The following is a 21,867-nucleotide window of genomic DNA, read 5'->3' as shown; positions in this document are numbered from 1 at the left end:
ACAAGGCCTGGGGACTGGCTACTCCAGCTTCCTTCCTTCCCTTCCTCCAGCTTCCCTACCTTCCTTTTCTCTTCCTTCCATCCATCCTCATCCTTCTACAACCTACATCACAATTGTAAATTCTAAGTGAAATCCTACTCTGGTAAACTCTTGGGGAATAGAGATGATCCTGGGTTATCTGAGGATTATTACAGTGGAATAAAAGCCTAGGAAATTCCTAGAAACTGGAAAAGTCTTTGAGGATGTGCTTGGAAATGGGTGCAGCTGTCATCCTAAAACCAGTCATGTTGAGCAGGGATGAACTTGTTAACAAAATGTTGGCTGCTAGACTATTTCCTTCCCCCTAGAATCTAACAAAACTTTCTGAGTAGTAAATAGTGAATGATGTGGAAGACTTTCAGAATGCTTTGGTGGATGGAAGATCCATAGTGAAAAAATAGGGGTCCTTTTGAATCCTTCAGTTATATAAGGGTAATACATAACAACAACAATAATAATAACTATTTTTATTTAGCACCTACATACATAGTGCCAGACACTATGCTAAGCACATTACAAATATTATCTTACCTGGGTCATTATGGATTCAAGATTTTGGAAAACAATTTGGTAAAAAATGATACATTTTATTTGTAAAAAAGAAATAAAATTAACAAGTCACTAATAAAGCAAAGCAACTAGCCTGGAACAGTGAGTCGACCTCTCATGTATCCTCTGGGTCCTATTTGGTACTGTCAGGGACCAAAAAATCCAAAGAATATATCCAAACATATAACCATATGTGGTTTTTAAATTTTCATCCAGAGGACCATACTCCTCTGTGGACATAGCTTCTTCTCCATTTACCAGAAAGGGAGTGAAAATATTTTTCATAAGTTAGTCAGTCATTTACTAAGTTCCTACTGTGTGCCAGGCCCTGTGCTAAGTTCTAAGAAATTAAGACAGTCTAGGTTAAGATGGCTGCAGAGTAGAAGCAGGGCACTTTAGTCTCCTCACAACGGACCACCAGCATACCTCCAAAGGACAAAAAACCCAAATGGAGATGAAAGAAGGGACCCTACAGTAGGGTGCAGTATGGAAGGTACATGGGATGTGGGCATTTCCATGCTAAAAGTGGGGGAAATAGCTCCCATCAAAATGGGAGCTGATCAAACCTCCCCCACCCCACCCATAGTACCACAGTCAGAAGCTGCGCACCAGAGTTAGAGCAAGCAGGGGGCTAAAATCTAGCTTTTTGGCACCTACCTGGGACCACCCAGAGCTTGCCCCTGCAAGCAGCAAGACTTGAGACTCCAGGAGGCTAGAGAGAGCAGACCTTGGGTGTGGGAATGGAGCTGAGAGAGGCAGAGGACAGTGGAAGCAGCTCTGTGTGCTGAAACTCAGGGGAGAACCTCAGGCAGAGGAGCAAACATGGGCCAATTTCCGGGCTCTGGGCAGCTGAGTAGGACCATGGGGGCTTGACCCTGAGAACAGCTAGACTAGAGATCCCAGGAGACTGGGGAACTTAGACCTTGGGGAAGGTGAAGCTGAGAGGTGTCGTGGACAGCAGAGGCCTAGCAGACAGTGGAAGCCAGGAAACTAGCAAAGTAGCCTAAGGCAAAAGCTACTCCTTAGCTCAATACAGAGAGAGTCTACCTGCCTCACTCAGACTTCTGGCTGAGAAAGCATAATGATGACAAGCAAGGCCAAAGAAACAACCACCAAAAAGAGCAAGAAAAAAGCTCTAACACTTGATAACTTTTGCACAGAAAAAATCCAGAAAGCGGAGGAGGACAAGCTATTAAGAACATCCAAATCTTCCCAAAAGAGTGAAAATTGGTCACAAGCTCTTGAAGAGTTCACATCTGAGATCATGAAAAAGATGGAAGAGATCTGGCAGGAAAAGTGGGAAATAGTTCAAAAAGAAAATTACAGTTTAAAAGGCAGAATTTCACAATTGGAAGCTGAGGTTCAGAAATCAAATGAAATGATAAACAAATTGAAGACAGGAAGTGACTGGCTGGAAGCCTTGAAGAGCCAGATAGACCAGATGGAAAAGGAAAACCAAAAGATTATAGCCCAAAACCAGTCTTTAAAGGCTAGAATTGGGCCATATAGAATTGAAGCCAATGATCTCACAAGACAGCAAGAATTAATAAAGCAGAGTCAAAAGACTGACAAAATAGAAGGAAACATGAAATATCTCACTGAGAAGGTAATAGATCAAGAAAACAGGTCTAGAAGAGACAACTTGGGAATTATTGATCTTCTAGAAAAATCAGACAAATAGAAATCTAGATATCATACTAGAAGAAATTATCCAAGAAAACTGCCCTGATGTCCTTGAACAAGAGGACAAAATAGACATTGAAAGAGCCCATAGAAAGAACACCCTCTACACTAAATCCTCAGAAGACAACCCCCAGGAATGTAATAGCCAAATTCAAAATCTTCTAAGGAGAAAATATTACAAGAAGCCAGAAGGAGACAATTCAAATATCAAGGAACACCAATCACGATTACACAGGATCTGGCAGCCTCCACACTACAACACCCCAAGGCTTGGAACATGATATTCAGAAAGGCAAGAGAACTGGATCTGTAATCAAGGATCACTTACCCATCAAAACTGACTATATACTTCCAGGGGAAAGTATGGACATTCAACAAGATAGAAGATTTCCAAGTATTTGCACAGAAAAGACCAGGACTAAATGGAAAGTTTGATATCCACACACAAAAACCAAGAGAAACATGAAAGGGTAAATAAGAAAGAGATGGGAAAGAAAGAAAATGCTTATCTTTAAATTGCCTTCTTCAAGGGCTTCAATAAGATCAAATTATTAGTATTCTTATATGGAGAAATATTATGTGTCATTCTAAAAAATTGCCCTCACTATTATAGTAGTTAGAAGAATTAGTCATAAAAAGATGTTGGAGTACTAAATGGTCTAAGATAATATGGGAGGAAAAAGTGGGGGTGGGAGGAAATAGAAGATGGCACCAAGAATAACTTGAAGGAATAAGAAAAATAGGATAAAGAAGGTATGGGAAGGGGAGGAGATGAATACTGTTATGAGAAGGAGAGGAAGAGAGCATTAATAGGAAATACTTAAACTTTACTCTCAGTGGAATTAATCCTAAAAGGGAAGAGTAGCTAGACCCATTGAGATATCAAATTCTATCTAACCCTATGGATAAAGTCAGAAGGGATAAACCAATGGGGGCAGTGGGGTGGGGAGTACATAAAGGGAGGGTAATAGAGGGGGGGAGGGAATTCATTACAACTTAAAAATAATAAGAGGGGAAGGGAGCTGTGGAAAGGGGAGTAAACCAAGAGAGGGGACAAGGGGGACTGATTTAAAACAAACCATTTGTTTAAAAGGAAGGAGAATAAGAAAAAGGGGTAGAACTAGGAGAAGATACCAAAATGTTAGGGAATACACAGCTGCATAACCCTGAATGCGAATGGTATGAACTTGCTTATAAAAGAGAAGCAAATAGCATAGTGGATTAGAAAACAAAATCCTACCATATGGTGTCTACAAGAAACACACATGAGGAAGGTAGACATACACAGGGATAAGGTCAATGGCTGGAGCAAAATTTTTTAGGTTTCAACTGAGAAAAAGAAGGCAGGAGTGGCAATCATGATTTCTGATAAAGCCAAAGTAAAAATAGATCTGATTAAATGAGATAGGGAAGGTAATTACATCCTGATAAAAGGCAGTATAGATAATGAGGAAATAACAGTGCTCAACATGTACATACCAAATGGTATAGCATCTAAATTTCTAAAGGAGAAACTGGCAGAGCTCAAGGAGGAAATAGATAGTAAAACTATACTAGTGGGAGACCTAAGTCTTCCTCTATCAGATGTAGATAAATCAAACCAAAGAAATAAATAAGAAAAAGATAAGGGAGGTGAATGAAATCCTAGAAAAATTAGGTTTAATAGATATGTGGATAAAAATAAATAGGGACAAAAAGGAATACACCTTCTTTTCAGCTGCACATGGTACATTCACAAAGATTAAACATGTAATAGGGCATAGAAACATGGCAAACAAATGCAAAGAGCAGAAATAATAAATGTAACCTTTTCAGATCATAATGCAATAAAAATAATAATCAGTAAGGGCACATGGAGAGGCAAATAAAAAAACTAATTGGAAATTAAATAATATGATTCTCCAAAATCAGATAGTTAAAGAACAAATCATACAAACAATTAACTTCATTGAAGAGAATGACAATGATAAGACCTCCTACCAAAATCTGTGGGATACAGCTAACGCAGTTCTCAGGGGGAAATTTATATCATTGAGTGCATATAATAACAAATTAGAGAGGGCAAGGATCAATGAACTGGACATGAAAATCAAAAAACTAGAAAGGGAACAAATTAAAAATCCCCAGTTAAAAACTAAATTAGAGATTATAAAAATCAAAGGAGAAATCAATAAAATTGAAAGTAAAAGAACTATTGAATTAATAAATAAGACTAGAAGCTGGTACTTTGAAAAAACAAATAAAATTGACAAAGTGCTGGTCAATCTAATTTTAAAAAGGAAAGAAGAAAACCAAATTACCAATATCAAAGATGAAAAGGGAGACCTCACCTCTATTGAAGAAGAAATCAAGGCAATCATTAAAAACTATTTTGCTCAATTATATGGCAATAAATATAGCAAGCTAGGTGATATGGATGAATATTTACAAAAATATAAAATACATAGATTAATAGCAGAAGAAATAGAATACTTAAATAATCCAATATAGAAAAAGAAATTGAACAAGCCATCAAAGAACTCCCTAAGAAGAAATTGCCACAGCCTGATGGATTCACAAGTGAATTCTATCAAACCTTCAAAGAACAACTAATTCCAATACTATACAAATTATTTGACATAATAAGCAAAGTAGGAGTTCTACCAAACTCCTTTTATGACACAAACATGGTACTGGTCCCAAAGCCAGGTAGATCAAAAACAGAGAAAGAAAACTACAGACCAATCTCCTTAATGAACATAAATGCAAAAATCTTAAATAGAATACTAGCAAAAAGACTCCAGCTAGTGATCACGAGGGTTATTCATTATGATCAGGTGGGATTTATACCAGGAATGCAAGGATGGTTCAACAATTAGGAAAAATATCCATATAATTGACCATATCAACAAGCAAACCAACAAATCCACATGATTATCTCAATAGATGCTGAAAAAGCCTTTGACAAAATACAACACCCATTCTTACTGAAAACACTAGAAAGTTTAGGAATAGAAGGGCCTTTTCTAAAAATAATAAATGGTATATATCTAAAACCATCAAAAAACATCATCTGCAATGGGGATAAATTAGAAGCATTCCCAATAAGATCAGGAGTAAAACAAGGATGCCCATTGTCACCTCTATTATTTAACATTGTACTGGAAACACTAGCAGTAGCAATTAGAGAAGAAAAAGAAATTGAAGGTATTAAAATAGGCAATGAGGAAACCAAGCCATCACTCTTTGGAGATGATATGATGGTCTACTTTAGAAATCCTAGAGAATCAACTAAAAAGTTAGTGGAAATAATCAACAACTTTAGCAAAGTTGCAGGATACAAAATGAATGCACATAAATCATCAGCATTTCTATTCTCTATATTTCCAATACACAGCAGCAGGAAGAGTTAGAAAGAGAAATTACATTTAAAATCACCCTACACAATATAAAATACTTAGGAATCTATATGTCAAGACATAGACAGGAATTATATAAACACAATTATGAAACCCTTTCCACACAATTAAAACTAGATGTAAATAACTGGATAAACATTGATTGCTAATGGGTAGGACGAGCTAACATAATAAAAATGACCATCTTACCCAAATTTATTTATTTATTTAGTGCAATACCTATCAAACTACCAAAAAACTTTTTTACTGAATTAAAAAAAAACTATAACAAAGTTCATTTGGAGGAACAAAAGACCAAGACTATCAAGGGAAATAATGAAAAAAAATATGAAGGAAGGTGGCCTAGCAGTACCAGATCTTAAACTGTACTATTAAAGCAGTAGTCATCAAAACAATATGGTACTGGCAAAGAGACAAAAGGGAGGATCAGTGGAATAGACTAGGGAGGGAGAAGTGACCTCAGCAAGATAGTCTACAATAAACCCAAAGAACCACCTTTTGGGACGAAAGCCCACTATTTGACAAAAACTGCTGGGAAAATTGTAAAACAATATGGGAGATATTGGGTTTAGTCCAACATCTCACACCCTATAGCAAGATAAACAGAATGGGTGAACAACTGGAATATAAAGAAGGAAATTATAAGTAAATCAGGTGAGCACAGAATAGTATACTTGTTGGCCCACAGTGACAGGAAGTAGAAACAGGGAAGCCCCCTGTTGTGCCAGAGTCAGTTGCAGGCTGTCAGTTGATGACAATTAGGAGAGTGAGTTGCTGTCAGTTAGGGCTTGAGTTGCAGGAAAGTTGGCTACTGGGCATGAGTTGGTCATTGGCGATTGGTTGCTGGTAGTGTGGGTTGGTGTTTAGTTGCTGGAATATAAAGGCAGGCCTGAGTTTACTGAGAGGACTTTTGGCTTTAGCCTTGGGGATTTCTAAAGACCAGCAGTTTTGTCTCATAGGCAAGACCTGCTGTCAGTTGGCTACTGACAGTTGGGCTGCTATAGAAAACTGACTGAAGGAGTAAGTGAATGGTGGCTGTCTATTATTTTAGGGAGCTAGGGAGTTAGTGAATAATTTATAGATAGAGGAGACCTGGTGTGTTAGCTAGGCAGAAGAACCTGTCCTGAGAAGATAGTTAGAGATAGTTTTAGGAAAGTTTAGGTAGTTATTAGGAATTTTAGTAATATTTATAGGGTATAAGATTAGTAATCTCTGTTTCTTCTTTTCTATCTTTCCATATACCTTGTTAATTGTTAAAAGCTGCTAGAAGTTTTCTTTTCTCTGGCTTAAAGGGATAATATTAATTTATAACTCTACTATATTCTCATTAAAATTTAAATGATTAAGGGCTGCTCTCTTATTTTGTCAAAACCCCCTTTTAACCCTTACACAGCCCCAAAGCCCACTATACAAAACACTGCCCTGACTTATCCTTACGTGAGGCTGGTTTTGACTGGATAAAATCTTAGAACTGGAAAGGAAATTAGAGTGATTATATAATCCAGGTTCCTTGTTTTAGTGAAATTATTGTTACCTCATTTTATAAAGGGAGAAACTGAGGTTTATGTAAATGATATGACTTTGCCAACAGCACCTATCTAGTTACCAGCAGAGCCAAGTCAAGAACAGAATTCTTTTTACTTCTAAGTTCCACCATGCTCCTATCAGTGCCATAGTTGCTCTAGAGACAGCCTCAAAACCAGGAAGACTTGGGTCCAGCCTCCAATACAGACTAGCTGTATGATTATGGACATATAGTGGTTCTCAATGTTTTCTGTTGAAAAGAAGTTGCCCTATCTTGGTAGAGGGAGTTTCTTTCCCTGAGAATTCCTATAGCAATGAAATCACAGGTCCAAATCCTTCTCCTCAGCCTTGTCTCTGTTCCTCTCTCTCTACCTCTCCCTGTGCCTCTCTGTCCCACTTTCTTCCTCTTGATTACACAGAGGACCCAAGTGAGACCTGCCATCACAAATAGATTGCTAACTAGAGATAGTAGTCTGACTGCAATGCACTGGGGTTGCGACTTAGTTCCATGGGGTAAGAAAGATTTCTTCAGATTATGCTGATGAAAGCTGTCAGTTTCTTATTCACTTCCCCTACCATGGATTACCAGATGAGAGAGAGAGAGAGAGAGAGAGAGAGAGAGAGAGACAGAGAGAGAGAGAGAGTCAGACAGACAGAGATAAGCAGAGACAGAGACAGAGATAGGACGTATGGAGGGAGACAAGAAGGAGACTGTATTTTCAAAGAGGAGCCAGAGCAGGACTATGCTGGAAGCATCTTCAGTGGGACCTGAAGAGTCAATTATTAAATTTCAGTGTGAGCATTTAAACTGCAGAAATCATCAAACCTACAAATCAGGGTATGATTTATTGTTTTACTGATGATGCAGACCAGTGGTATCAAGCTCAAATAGAAAAAGAGGCTACTAACTCTATTTAAGGATCCTTGCCACCACATATTGACTTACTTTTAAAATGTAATACTACCTATGTTTTATTGCATTTTAACCCATTTTATTTAACTTTTAACTATTTAATTTATTATCTAACTTATTTTATTCTGGCTTTGACTACTTACAGGAGTGTTTGGAGCTACATTGTGGCCCATGGATTGCATGTTTGGCCCCTTTGTTGTAGACTTAAGAAAGTGGTGGAGAAAACAATGCAGATTAAACTTAGAAGTATGATTTTCACAGGATTTTTTGGAGAGGATCAATTGTTAAGCATTTGTCAGCACACGCGCATGCGCACACACACACACACACACACAAACACACACACAAACACACACACACACACCCCTTTTGAGCCATAGTTACTCAATGTCTTTTCTACTAAAATAAAATCTGTTGAATTCTCAGTTAATGGACCCCTCATGAGTTCAATTTTCAACCCATGAATTTTCCTTAGGCTAAGAATAAACCCTGTAGATATTTGTTATGGATATTATTAGTAATATATAAATTGCAATCAATTATATAACAAAGATTTGTTAAGTTTATCCTTTCTTCAAAGCAATGGGTCTGAGTAGATTATTCTCCATTTAAAAGGTCACACTTGCAGATGTGTGGCTTACTCACCACAACCAAGAAATTATCATAGCATGAAACAGAAAAGCTTCATAACTTATCTTAAAGAATCTCAAACTATTCTTCAATAGTCTTCTTTTGGGGGAGGTGGGATGGAGAGGGGTCTGGTAGATGGTGAGGGAAATGAGTAAGATAGTTGTTCTTATTCTAGTTTAGAATTTATAAAAACTGCCTAGCAAATATCCCTATTTAAATAAGCATTTCTGCTAGGTATTAAATCCTATAATTTGGCACTTTAATACAGATGAAAAAATTAAGACAAGGAATCCTATAATGTTGGGTGTTTTAGTCATGTCTGATTCTTTGTGACCCCATCTGGGATTTTCTTGGCAAAGATACTGGAGTAGTTTGCCATTTTCTTTTCCAGCTCATTTTACAGATGAAGAAACTGAGGTCAGAAGGATTAAGTGACTTGCCCAGGGTCACATGGCTAGTAAGTATCTAAAGCCAGATTTAAACTCAGAGAGGTAAGTCTTCCTGACCTCCAGCTTCAGCCACTCATTGTGCTACCTAGCTACCCAGGAATTCTAAAGATCTTATTTTAAAAAGCAGATTTCTGGAGGCAGTTAGGTATTGCTCAATGGATTGAGAGCCAAGTTGATCAGTTGATACCTAGTATTGATTCTAAGACAGAAGGTAAGGGTTTTGGTTGTGTTTTGTTTTGTTTTGTTTTTGGTGAATTTTTGTGAATCTGTTCCAAGAAGGGCAAGACCCTGGAAAGTAAGAAACTTTTTTGGTTGGGGAAGGAAGATGGGAAGAGAGGAAGAGAAAGAGAATATGACAACAATAAAGAAAAGGCAAACTCATCAACTTCATTTTTGCCCAAGTCCAGCCATGCCCAGAAGACTCTGGATAACTCACATTTTTCTCCATCAGAAATCTGAGGGCAGAAACCATAATTTTACTTATTGACTGACTGGGGACACTCGTTTTGCTTCTCCCTAAGAAAGCTCAGTGGGGCATTAAAATGTGAAAATCTGAAAATGTGGCAAGAATTCAGCAGATCCCTTCATAGCCTAGGAGCAGCTCTGATATGATAAAATGTTGATGTTTCTTTTCTGTCTTACCGCGCTAGAACCTCTGAGGAAGGAGAGCAGGTTTCGGCAGACAGGCAACAGGATCAGCATACAGTTGAAATTCAGGCAAGCAGCAGGGGCTCTTGCTAGGGCCAGAGCAGGCTAAAATATAAAATAAATATAAAATAAATATAATAAGGTGGAATGAATTCCAGAAGTAATCTTTTATTTATTAGTTTTATTAGGGTAAATGTTGAGTTTTGAAAGTAAGTTAGATCCATAGATCCTGATCCTAAGGCTATTTAGTTTAGGATTAATTTTATGAGTATGAAGCAGTGCCTTTACACAGGCTTTAGGTTGTCTAGGTTAACTCAGGCCAAAGTCTTATTAATCTGCCTAACAACCAGTCCTTTGAATTACCGGAGTCTTGTGGGCTTTGGCCTATGACTATAGTCACTAAAAGAGCCACAGGACTTGGGAGAAAGGGGGCAGAGAAAAGTTGGACCAGAAAGGAGTTCTCCTTTAGTAGGATCATCTTCCCTGAACTACCATTTTGTTCCACTGGAAATTCTGTAGGCGGTCACAAATGCCCTTTCCAGGAGAATAGGAATCATTTCTATTTCTAACGAAGGCAAAGACCTAGAGGTTAAAATAGAATTCTGAGCATATTTCCCCCTTTCCCTGTTTATTTGGGCGTAGTCATTTTGATAGTTCCCTAAAGTCTTTATGAGGAAAGAGAAAACTTTTTTTTTTTTAATGATGCTTGGGATCAGACCTCCCATAGATAAGGGCCATGAGCAATCATTTATAGGATGTTATTTGCAAGATCATCCATAAATATATCATCTATTGACTTGCTACAGCAAAGCTCTTTCCTCTTACCTGACCTAAGATTTGATTTCAACAACAAACACCGTGTCTATAGAAGACCACTATTGGAATGCCATTGGATTTCTTGGGAAGGAGTTGGGGTCTTGACTTTCTCATCTGCCATTGCTAATTTGTCAGATCGACCAATTGCCACTTTGGAAGATTATAGAGAGCCTTGGAACATGACACCGAGAAGTCCTGGGTATTGGGCATGGGTGGGGAAGAAAAGAGAGAAGGGGGCAAGGAGACTTTGGTGGATCTGATTCAGCAAGGGCAGATCCTGGAAAATAAGAATTTTTATTTTTTTTTGGCAAAGAGGGGTGTGAGAAGAAAGAGAAGGTGACAGCAATAAGGGGAATACCAAAGGTAAACTCATCAACCTCATCTAGGTCCATCTATGCCCAAGACCCCAAGGGATCTATTACTATGCCGGTAATACCTAATAAGATCCATTACTCTTATTTTCATATCATTGTTTTCATCGTTATTAAAGACATTTGATAATTACTATTTGCTAAGTCACATAAATGTTATTTTCAGTAAGTCAGAAAGCTTTCTCAAGAGGAAATAAGATCCTAAGCTCAGCTAAGGCTCATTTTTATTTTAATGTACAAGGCACCACACTCTACAAAATATAATAATTATACTTCTTATATCTCAGTTTAACCTGAGATCTATGAATTTGTATAATTTTTTAATAACTGTATTTAAATATTTCTTTCTTGAGGAAAAAGTAGGCAGCCAACTCAGCAAATAGGATTTGCTAGGCAGGACTCCATTTCGGCCACTATTTGGTGGAGCCTACAAATCCTTGCTCAAAATGATGTTTTTAAATTTATAAAATAAAACACATAAAATTATAAAAGAAAAAAATAAATATTTCTTTCTTTCTAATGCTTTTGCATTTTGTGTTATGTACATAAAAGCATTACATTGAAGAGGGGTCCATGGGTTTCATGAGACTGACAAAAGGGTCTATGATACCAAAAATGCTAAGAATTCCTTTGTTAAAGGATCTTATTTCCCAAGGCAGAAGAAGGGGGTTAAGGAAAACTCAAAAGGAACATTGAATGATGTCTGTAGCAAAACCACTTTTAATTTAAGAAGGCTTTATACTTACCCCAAGAAGCTTGCGTGTATAAAAATACTTGTCCGGAAGATCATAGACTCGGTAGTACCAGACGAAGAGGAAGGCATTTAACCCCAGCCACACCAGCTGCACGGAACAGAGAATCTCGTAAAGCAACGTCTCCACGCTTATTGCAATATATTTCCATGCTTATTGCAATAGGTAAATAAATACCGTGAAGAATGTTGCTTCCACCTAAACCATTCCCCATCAGCCCCAGATCTCTTCTGGGACTATGCCAACAAGATTACTAAAGCATGGTACGTCCCTGGGCAAATTCCTTGATGTATTTCAGCTTTAGTTTCCTCATCTGATGGTGCAGTGGACAGAGGATCTAGAGTGAGGAAGTCCTGAGTCAGGTTCAAATCCCATTTCAGACACTAGCTATGTAACCCTGGGCAAGTGACCTAACAATCTCTATTTGCCTCAATTTCCTCAATTGGGGATAATAATAGTAACTACCTCACAACACTGTTGTGAGGATCAGATGAGATAATATTTGTAAAATGCTTAGCATACTATCTGGAATGTAGTAGGCACTTAAAAATACTCCTTTCCTTCTTTCTCATCTATAAAATTGAATCACTCAAGCTTGTACCACCTATTTCATAGGGCTGTTCTAAAGGTAAAAATAAGATGTAAAGCTTTTTAAATTGCAAGGCACTATATGGGGACAGCTAGGGGAGGCATTGAATGGGTAGAGCACTGGTTCTAGAGTCAGGAAGACTCTTCCTGAGTTCATACCTGGCTTCAGACATTTGTTATCTGCATGACCTTGGGCAAGTCAATTAGCCCTATTTGCTGTAGTTTCCTCATCTATAAAATGATAGAAGAAGGAAATGGCAAACCACTAGTATCTTTGCCAAGAAAATCTCAAATGTGGTCATAAAGAGTCAGACACGACTGAATAACAACAAAAGCACAAAAAGGTTAGTAGTCTTCTTTTCCTTGTTCTCCTCCCTCTTATCTTTCTCTTCAAAGACACCAATCTCTCCCATCCCACTCCTATGTCACTCTACCTTGTTATCTCCTGTCATTTTAATTGTTCTAGTGCAGCCTCCCTTATTACTTGTTCTTTTACCCTCCTAACTTACTCCTCTTTTCTTGTTTGTTCACCAGACTGACCAATAATTCAAATGAAAAATTTTAAGAGTGAGGGATTTTTTTTAATGATGGCTGTTCACTTATCCAGAGATAGTGGGGTCTAGACTAAGCAGTTCAGGAAGAAAATAAGAGAGAAAAGGAAGAAGAGATGTTTCATCTTCTCTTCCAAGGCCCCATAGGTTCTTCCACACACTGCATTTTTTTTTGAAGAGAAGATGTAGAAAGCATGGATGATACCCAGGGCTCTTCCTGGGAAAGGGAAGGGTGACCAGTCCTGGGATAAAAATGTGAAAAATATTTCTGGGTCAGGATAAGTATCACCCCAGAATCGATCCAGCCTATAGGAGGACACATGGCAGTGGCTGGGGGAGGGTGAGGAGCCTTTGCTTCAGCAGCTTACATTCAGCTGTTATTGGCCCAGACCTGCTCTGTTATGCCTTTAATCTACAAGACCATAAAAAGTCATAAAATACTAAAAAGCAATAAAAACCATACACTAGAAAAACCTTATCTTTCTTCATAATTTAAAAAGTGTATTTAAAACTACTTCTTTTCCCACATTGTTAATCATTTTCATTTTCCATGTTCGTCATTGTACCTTTTATCACATATCTTTTAAGTTACTTAGATGGATGTCACTTTGGGGAATATGTTTAGGGGGAAGCCTAGGATTTTTGTAAACCGGGGTGTTATAAAAGTGAAGCATAGCCTAGGCTTCTCAGAAGTCACGGGGAGTCAAAAGTGCAGTTTCAAGGTCTCAACAAACCTGTTTTACTTGTTTTATCCATTAGAGATTTTATTTTATCTAATTGGATTACAAAGCATCCAAAAAGAAGAATAAAAATGTTAGCCTCTGCTTTTTTTTTACAGTACTATCTTTTTTCTTTTCTTTCTTTTCTATTTGGCATCATGAATATCATTCTAGCATGAAAATCCCCAAAATTCTCTAGCAAATTTTGCTCAAACTCCTATTTGTAACTGAGTTGTCAGTCATTAGTCATTAATTGTAGCTGCTCACTTTCACAAAGTGAAAGCACAACATGTATTTTTTGAAATAACCTTATTGACAAGTATTCCTAGTATTATTATGCCTTTCTTATAAATGAGGAAGCTGGAGTTAAAAAATGTTAAGTGATTTGCCCAGAATTCCACATTTAGTGATAAAGCTGGGATTCAAAACTCACTCCTGACTCCAGACCAAATTGACTATATCACGTTGTCACTCTAGCCTTTGGTGATGCTTCGCCCCCCTTCCTATGCTTCCCTCCAGCTCCCCATTTTTGGATCACTTTTGGTTTCAGAAATTCCTGGCATGGAAACTTCCTCTACTGATGCAGATAGGAACATCTGTAAATTATAGCCTTAGAGAGGAATCTGTGACAGTCTAGTTAACTTAAGAGACTGTCACTTATACCTTATGATACAGATAGTGTTTTGCTAGTCCGGTGCCTAGCACATGGTAAGTACTTAACAAATGTCTGTTGATTGATGGATGGATGGATGGATGTGCCAGAGATGAACTTAAACTGATTTTTCTCACTAGAAGGCACCATTCTCTATGTACTACACAATAATACCTCTCAAGATTACAATTATATTAACCTAATAAAACAATATCGAAACACTCTTTTCATCTCTTAATGCATTTATGATTGCTTTCCTGAGACCTTCATTTCAAGGTTAAAGTTGATTTTTTCAGATTTTTTAAGACAAGAAAGAATGTTTTTGACTTAAATATTAACAAAATAGTAGCACAGACAATCTTTGATTTACAGAAACGGATGTGGAATCAGAAAGACAGGTTCAAATTCTACCTAAATTTCAGGTATTATTATCTAGGAATTCAGAGAGTAAGAGAAATTTTTCAGCCTGGCTAGTTTATTTAACCTAGTTATCATAAATTACCTCTACTTCAAACTGAGCCAAAGTAAAGTGGACTGTGGGCTGGAGGAGGAGGAAGAGAGTGGTAAGGAGAAGCTAGGAATGTTTTAGTAGTGTTTCATATGAGAAACTTAATTCTAATTCATCATAATGCTAATCCTAATTCCATATCACTCTGGAAGATCATATGAACATTTTAATTAGTCATTATTTTTATATCAGCATATATGTATATAAATATATAAATACATAATACATCATGAATAGAAATAAAGACGCTGTTTTAAAAAGCATTAGAACCTAGAACCTCAGTTCATTAGCATGAAATGTAATTTCCTTACACCATGAAATGTTCATTAATTTAATCATTCAAGTGACTTAAAAACAGTTTTTTAATATTATAAGTTAATATTTAATTTAATATTTTATACATTTTCTTCCCCTCAAATACAATTATTTCCATGAAAAGATGACAATGATGGAAATGGTATTTTAACAGACATTCTGATAAAGCAAATTAAATGAATTTTAACTAAAATATTGTGAGGGGAGAGGTAGTAAGACCTTTTGTTTTTTTTCATTTCCAGAAAAAACAGAGACAAGTAAGAATTAACATTTTAGATTGTACTCACAATGACAAAGATGGAGAGCCCTTCATTCACTGCCCAGTTACCCATGACTGCTTGAGATGACTGTCCTGACTGCACCCTTTCTTCTGCACTATGTCCCTTTTTCCTTTGAGGAAGTGAAAATACTAACTCTGGTGAGAAATCTATTTCCTTTTCTACTATCAAAAGTTAGGTAACCATTGGTCAATAAAGAAGGATTATTTCCATGCTTAATTTAAATGTTTAAACCACAGCTTCTTTTTAAGTGTGGGGTTTTTTAAAATGTTGCAATCTTAACAAGGGGTTATAACAGAACCATTTTCTTGAATTGAGAGAGCCAATGTTTGAATATTTTAAATGTCTCCTGCTTGCATTCATGGGTATTTTGTGCACCAAGAGTTTATTATTATTATTATTGTTAATTCTTCAATCTTGTAATCACTGAGATGGAGGAAGCTTAGTAGATTCAGGAAAGGTGTTTGAAAAATTGCTGGGTCTGGAGATCAGAATTTTCTCCACTAGGTTTAGCATGAAACGGCTAAGAAAGGTCAGTGGAGAGATATATCACAAAATCAGGGGTTTTCAGGGTCTCAACAGACTCCAAAGGCCAACTATAGTTGAACTAGACCTCTAGTTAGGCCAATCCCTACAAGAACGAGAATCACTCCTCCAAAATATCCAAGGAACAGGCTTTGCTTCTAGTCCTGCAGGGAGAGGGAACTTCCTAAGGTAGCCCATCATGCTTTAACATAGCTTTGACTTGGGAAGTTTTTCATGATATCAAAGTCCCAATTTGCTTCCTTGAAGTGATTCTGCTCTCTGACATCAAGCAGAATAATTTTAAGAACCTTCTTCCATATCATAATCCTTCAAATCAAATCAAATCAAAATCCAAGATTACTATCATGTTACACTAAATTTAATCTTCTTCAGGTCAACTATCTAGAGCATCTGGTTATCCTCCAACATGATCTTGAGGCCCTTCTCCTTTCTCATTGCCATCCTCTGTATGCTCTGGATTTTATCACTATCTTCCTAAAACACGATTCTCAGTTCTGAACACAGTTCTCTTAATGTGGTATGACTAAGTCAAAGTCCAGAGGAAATATTATATTCCCAATCTAATCCTACTCATTCTATCTCTCCGAGAGCACCCTAAGATCAGAAAATGAGAGATTGGGAGCTGGAAGGAACTTTGGAAATAATCTAGTCCAGCCCCTTCATTTGACAGATAAGAAAAAGTGATCTACCCTGAGTCACACAGTTGGAGGCAAGATTGAACCCAATTCCTCCTGACTCTAGAGCAGCTAGGTGGTACAGTGAATAGAGTGCTGAGCCTGGAGTCAGAAGGGCTCCCCTAGTTCTAATCTGGCCTCAGATATTTACTAGCTGTGTGGCTCTGGGCAAGTCATTTAATCCTGTTGGCCTCAGTTTCCTCATCTGTAAAATGAGCTGGGAAAGGAAATGGCAAACCATTCTAATATCTTTGCCAAGAATACCCCAAATGGAGTAATGAAGAGTTGGAGAGGATTGAAATCAACTAGACAATAGCTGTCTCTCAGTTTTAAGTCTAGTTCTCTGTCTACTTATAGAGAGCCAGCCCCCTATATGGTTTTGGGTCCTGAGTGGCGTTGGTGGCATAGGATGGTTAAGACAGGAAAAGGAAAAATGAGAACAACCAGACTAGTGGTTAGCCCATGTTGCTCTAATGCTATGGGATTTGGACTTTATTTTATACTGGTTTCAAACAAAGAACACAAAGAAAGAGTCACAGCTGTGAAGGGGTTACAAATCATACACAATCCATTAAAGTCTAAAAAGTAGAGATATGGTTGCAAGGACAAGGGCCAAATTCCAACCACCAATTAGTAGAGGTTAATTCTGGGGGCAGAAATAAATTTCATGGAGATGTTTACTAATTGCGTTCTGCCTTGATTTATAGATCTGTACCTGGTCAGATAGTCTGGACTAAATTGTCTGGCTCCAGTCTTTATCTAAGTAATATATTTTTTAGGGTTCAGGCGTCTTAATTACAAGGAGAGAAATTGTCAAGAAATTGTTAACTCAGTAGCTTCTGGTCTGGTTATGGACTCAAAGCTTTCCAATAAGTCTATAATGTTTTTCCAATAAGAAAAGGTATGGATCATAAGAGGTGTCAAAAGAGGGGTCTCAGATTTTTATCTATTCTCTTATTGGCTTCCCACATCTACTATACCAAGCTGCCTCTTGATTGCATGAGTACCTTTTGGCTGCCAGGTCACTGATGGCTTGTATTGAATTTTCAGTCCACTAAAAGCTCAGAACTGAGCCTAACTATTAAAGAGACAGGTATAAATAGCAGTGAGAAAAACAGGGCAATGAAGTTGGGAGGATGATAGAAGAAGAGGCGTTGGGGAGGGGAGGAGAGTGAAAGATAGGGGCCATAGAATGATGATAACATTAAATGGAGAATCTACTTCTGTCCCTGCTCTTGTAAAAAAGAATCTACTTTATTCTCACTGGTAGATTAAAACAAAAAAAATTTAGTTTGCCTCCTTCAAAGATTTATGAAAAGATACCAAACTAGTACCTGGTTCAGCAACTGTCTGCCCAGGCATAGATCCAAGAAATGGTACAATATTTGTCTATTTCCTTTCCCAACGGAATTCCCTGACCTGTCCCTCCCCATCACAATCATTTTAAGGGGAAAAGAAATCAAAGGGTCTTTTCTTGATATAATTTATTTCTTCTTATTATTTTGTTTTATTTTCCTGCTTAAAGTAGCAAATCAGGCATGAGAATAGAGATCTTTCCAAATTTGGGAACCTTACTTGGTTTCCCAGATGGAAAAAGTGATGCACACCAATAGAAACTAAAATATTTTGATTTCCTAGGACTGGGTTTGAAAGGCACTAAGGCATAGTGGAAAGAAAGCTGATTTTTAGACTAGGAAAGCCTGAGTTCAAGTCCTGCCTCTGACATAGACATGCTATGTGACCCTAGCCAAGTCATTTAATCTCATAGCACTCTAGATCAGTGATGCCAAACTCAAATAGGAATGGAGACCACTAATCCCTAAATAGAGGTGGCTAGACGGCTCTGTGCATAGAGTGTTTGTCCTGGAGTCAGGAAGACCTGAGTTCAAATCCAGCCTCAGATACTTACTAGCTGTGTGCTCCCTAGGCAAGTCACTTACTAACCTCTGTTGGCCTTGGTTTTCTTTCTCTAAAATAAGCTGGAAAAGAAAATGGCAAACCCCTCTTGTATCTTTGCCAAGAAAACCCCATGGATGGCATTGGTGTGCTATGGTCCACAGAGTCATGGAAAGTCAGACATGGCTGAATAACAACAATCCCTAAATAAGGATCCTTGCTGCTGTATATGGACTTAGTTTTAAAATGTAATGTTGTGCTTGCTTTGGTGGCACATATACTAAAATGTAATGTTATCTGTGTTCTATTGTATTTTACGTACTTTGTTAAATATTTCTCAGTTGCATTTTAATCTGCTTCAGGCCACCCTTGGGTCACATGCAGACTGTTGGCCACATAGTTGATGCCTCTGCTCTAGACAATTCTCTAAGACTGCATTGTAGAGGGGGCAGCTAGGTGGCTCAGGTTTGAGAGCCAGAAGTAGAGATGGGAGGTCCTGGGTTCAAATCTGGCCAAAGACACATCCTAGCTGTGTGACCCTGGGTAAGTCACTTAACTCCCATTGCCTAGCCCTTACTGCTCTTCTGCCTTGGAACCAAAAACATAGTAATGATTCTAAGACAGAAGATAAGGGTTTAAAAAGAAATAAAAGATTGTATTGCAAAGGGCCTACATTGGTAGATGGGATTTCCTCACCCAAGAATTTAATATACCTATTAATTAGGTATAATTATAATTAATTAGGCATAATCTTATGATTAGTCCCTTATCCTAATGAAAGAGGTTATTCCTAATGAACACAAAATTAAGGTCCGTTTAGGGAAATTGCTCTGTTTGAGGTCCCAATTTGAAATTCCCCCCAGTAAAACACCCAAGAAGTGGTTAGAGAGGCAATAGGAAGTAGTGGAGGTTCTCATATTTTTCCCTTGTTGTTCTGGTATTTCAGAGAAGCAGTGGACACTTGGCTTTCTGACTGTGACCTGGCACACAGTGCCTGGTACATAGTAGGTGCTTAATAAATGCTTGTTGACTGGATGAAAAAGCATTTATTAAGTGCTCACTATGTGTAAAGCATTGTGCAAAGTGCTGAGGATTACAAACAGAAAAGTAAGATGCTCCCTGCTTTCAAGGAATTCACATTCTAATGGAGGAGACAACAGATATGGGAAGTTTCAGTAGAAAAGTTGGATGGAAAAGTTCTTTGGTCCGTAGGGTGCAGGAGCAAAGTAAATGGAAATGCCAGTTTGGTTGAATTAGCTGAGGCCAAGGGAAGGAAGAGGCTGTGCCCCCTGCAGCTGCCTGAATTACTAACCATTTGGACACTAAACCAGTGATGGCAAACCTATGACACGCATGTCAGCACTGACACATGTAGCCAGTGTCAATGACACGGGGCCGCATACAGAGAAGTATGGGGCCGCATGCTGAGAATGAAACATTTGCTGTAGTGTAGTGTAGACACTCAGTGCATTATAGATGACAATTCTACCTATATTAATTTACTTATTTTGGTTTATTAAGTACAGTTATATATTACAATTATACATTTTTATTTAAACTCTAAATATTGCAGAATTATAGTTTTTTCCTCAAAGTGACACACCACTGGAGTTATGCTTGATTTTTTGGTGAATTTTGACACACCAAGCTCAAAAGGTTGCCCATCACTGGACTAAACATTGGTAGAAGGTCAGAGAAGGATGGAAAGAGGGGCTTCTTCTTCTTCTTCTTCTTCTTCTTCTCTCTCTCTCTCTCTCTCTCTCTCTCTCTCTCTCTCTCTCTCTCTCTCNCTCTCTCTCTCTCTCTCTCTCTCTCTCTCTCTCTCTCTCTCTCTCTCTCTCTCTCTCAGCAATTTTGTTTTCCATTGATACGCCTCAAGTCCATTTACTATAAAAATCCCTATGTACAAGCCAGTAGAAAATGGAATGTGCTTAACCAAGGAATGGGCAGGCAATGGATTAAATCAGTGATTCCCAAACTGGGCGCCCCCACCCCCTGGTGGGTGCTGCAGCGATCTAGAGGGGTGGTGATGGTCACAAGTGCATTTATCTTTCCTACTAATTGCTATTAAAAATTTTTTAATGAATTTCCAAGGGCACTAAGTAATATTTTTTCTGGAAAAGGGGTGGTAGGCCAAAAAATTGGGAACCACTGGATTAAAAAAAAGGAAGATCAAGCAATATTTGAATGCCTTTCTGTTTTCTTTTCATCTCCCCAAGGCTATCTATCGTTTCCAAATTCAGCCCAGTGGACTGAGGCAACTTCCCCTGAGCAGAGGGAACGCCTATGGCTGAGGATGTAAGGGAGGTTCCAGCATCTCTTCATCTGAGCTTAACTCAGACAAAAATAGCCCAGAACAGCCAGAATGGGCAGCAAGTAATCCCCTGACACCGTTGCAAGTTGAAGTATCAGTGCAATAACTAACAGCGGTTTTATGGCTCCGAATGACGTTTTGTAGGGATGTCAGGAATTGTTGAAGGAAGGGCAGAATATTTGAAACAGTGAACTTTACCCAGATGACTGTTTAACTTTGGGCAAGTCTCAATCCCTAAACGGGGACAAATGATCTCATAGCGAAAGGACAGCTGCTGAGGGAGGTGGGGGATCTTGGTCTAGTCACTCCCTCCCTTTTCAAATACAACGAATCAAAGGAAAGTGGGGGAAATCCCTGAAGAGATTCAGCAGAAACCAGCTCAGAGTCAGTGAAATACCATTCTTATGGAATAATCCACGGTTATGCAATTTCATAGAAAATGAAAGCAACTGAGTATTGAATGGCATCTTCAGACCATTGATTGTATTTTAAACATTTTACTTTTCTGATCCTGGTTGTGGACTCTGGTATGCTTGCTTGCTAAAAAAGGCTTTGCTCTTGTTCAGTCGCTTCTAACGCCTCCTGACTATTTTTTATTTTTATTTATTTATTTATTTATTTTGGCGAGGATACTTGAGTTATTTGCCCTTTTTTGTCTCCAGCTTATTTTACTGATGAAGAAACTGAGGCGAACAAGTCCAGGGACAGATAGCGGCTAAGTTTCTGAGGTAGGATTTGAATTCAGAACAAGTCTTCCTGGTGCCAGGCACAGCACTCTACCCACTGCGCCACCTAGCAGCCAAAATAGCATTTACATCTTAAACTGAGGAGAGAAAATGTCCTTCTCAAGAAAGTTTCCCCCGGGGGGGCAGCTGGGTAGTTCAGTGGATTAAGAGCCAGACCTAGAGACAGAGGTCCTAAATTCAAATCTAGCTTCAGACACTTCCCAGCTGTGTGACCCTGAGCAAGTCACTTAACCCCAATTGCCTAGCCCTGACCACTCTTCTGCCTTGGAGCCAATACACAGTATTGACTCTAAGACGGAAGGTAAGAG

General features: G+C 38.2%; 1 protein-coding gene across 1 annotated transcript in view; it reads right to left on the bottom strand.

Annotated features, from left to right (window-relative positions):
- LOC123241617 (cytochrome b-245 heavy chain) overlaps positions 1–15,437 on the bottom strand; it is a 48,934-nt gene extending 33,497 nt beyond the window's left edge. Inside the window, exons 1-3 of the mRNA XM_044669217.1 lie at positions 15,393–15,437; positions 11,767–11,862; positions 9,828–9,938 (exon numbers count right to left, since the gene is read on the bottom strand). Of these exons, the coding sequence (XP_044525152.1) occupies positions 9,828–9,938; positions 11,767–11,862; positions 15,393–15,437 (252 nt within the window). The remainder of the gene's footprint in view (positions 1–9,827; positions 9,939–11,766; positions 11,863–15,392) is intronic.
- Positions 15,438–21,867: the final 6,430 nt, after the last annotated feature.

Source organism: Gracilinanus agilis, chromosome 3 (genome assembly GCF_016433145.1).
Source record: "Gracilinanus agilis isolate LMUSP501 chromosome 3, AgileGrace, whole genome shotgun sequence".
Classification (NCBI taxonomy): Eukaryota; Metazoa; Chordata; class Mammalia; order Didelphimorphia; family Didelphidae; genus Gracilinanus; species Gracilinanus agilis.
Note: the sequence above shows the minus strand (reverse complement) of the source record. Positions and strands in the feature narration are given on the sequence as shown.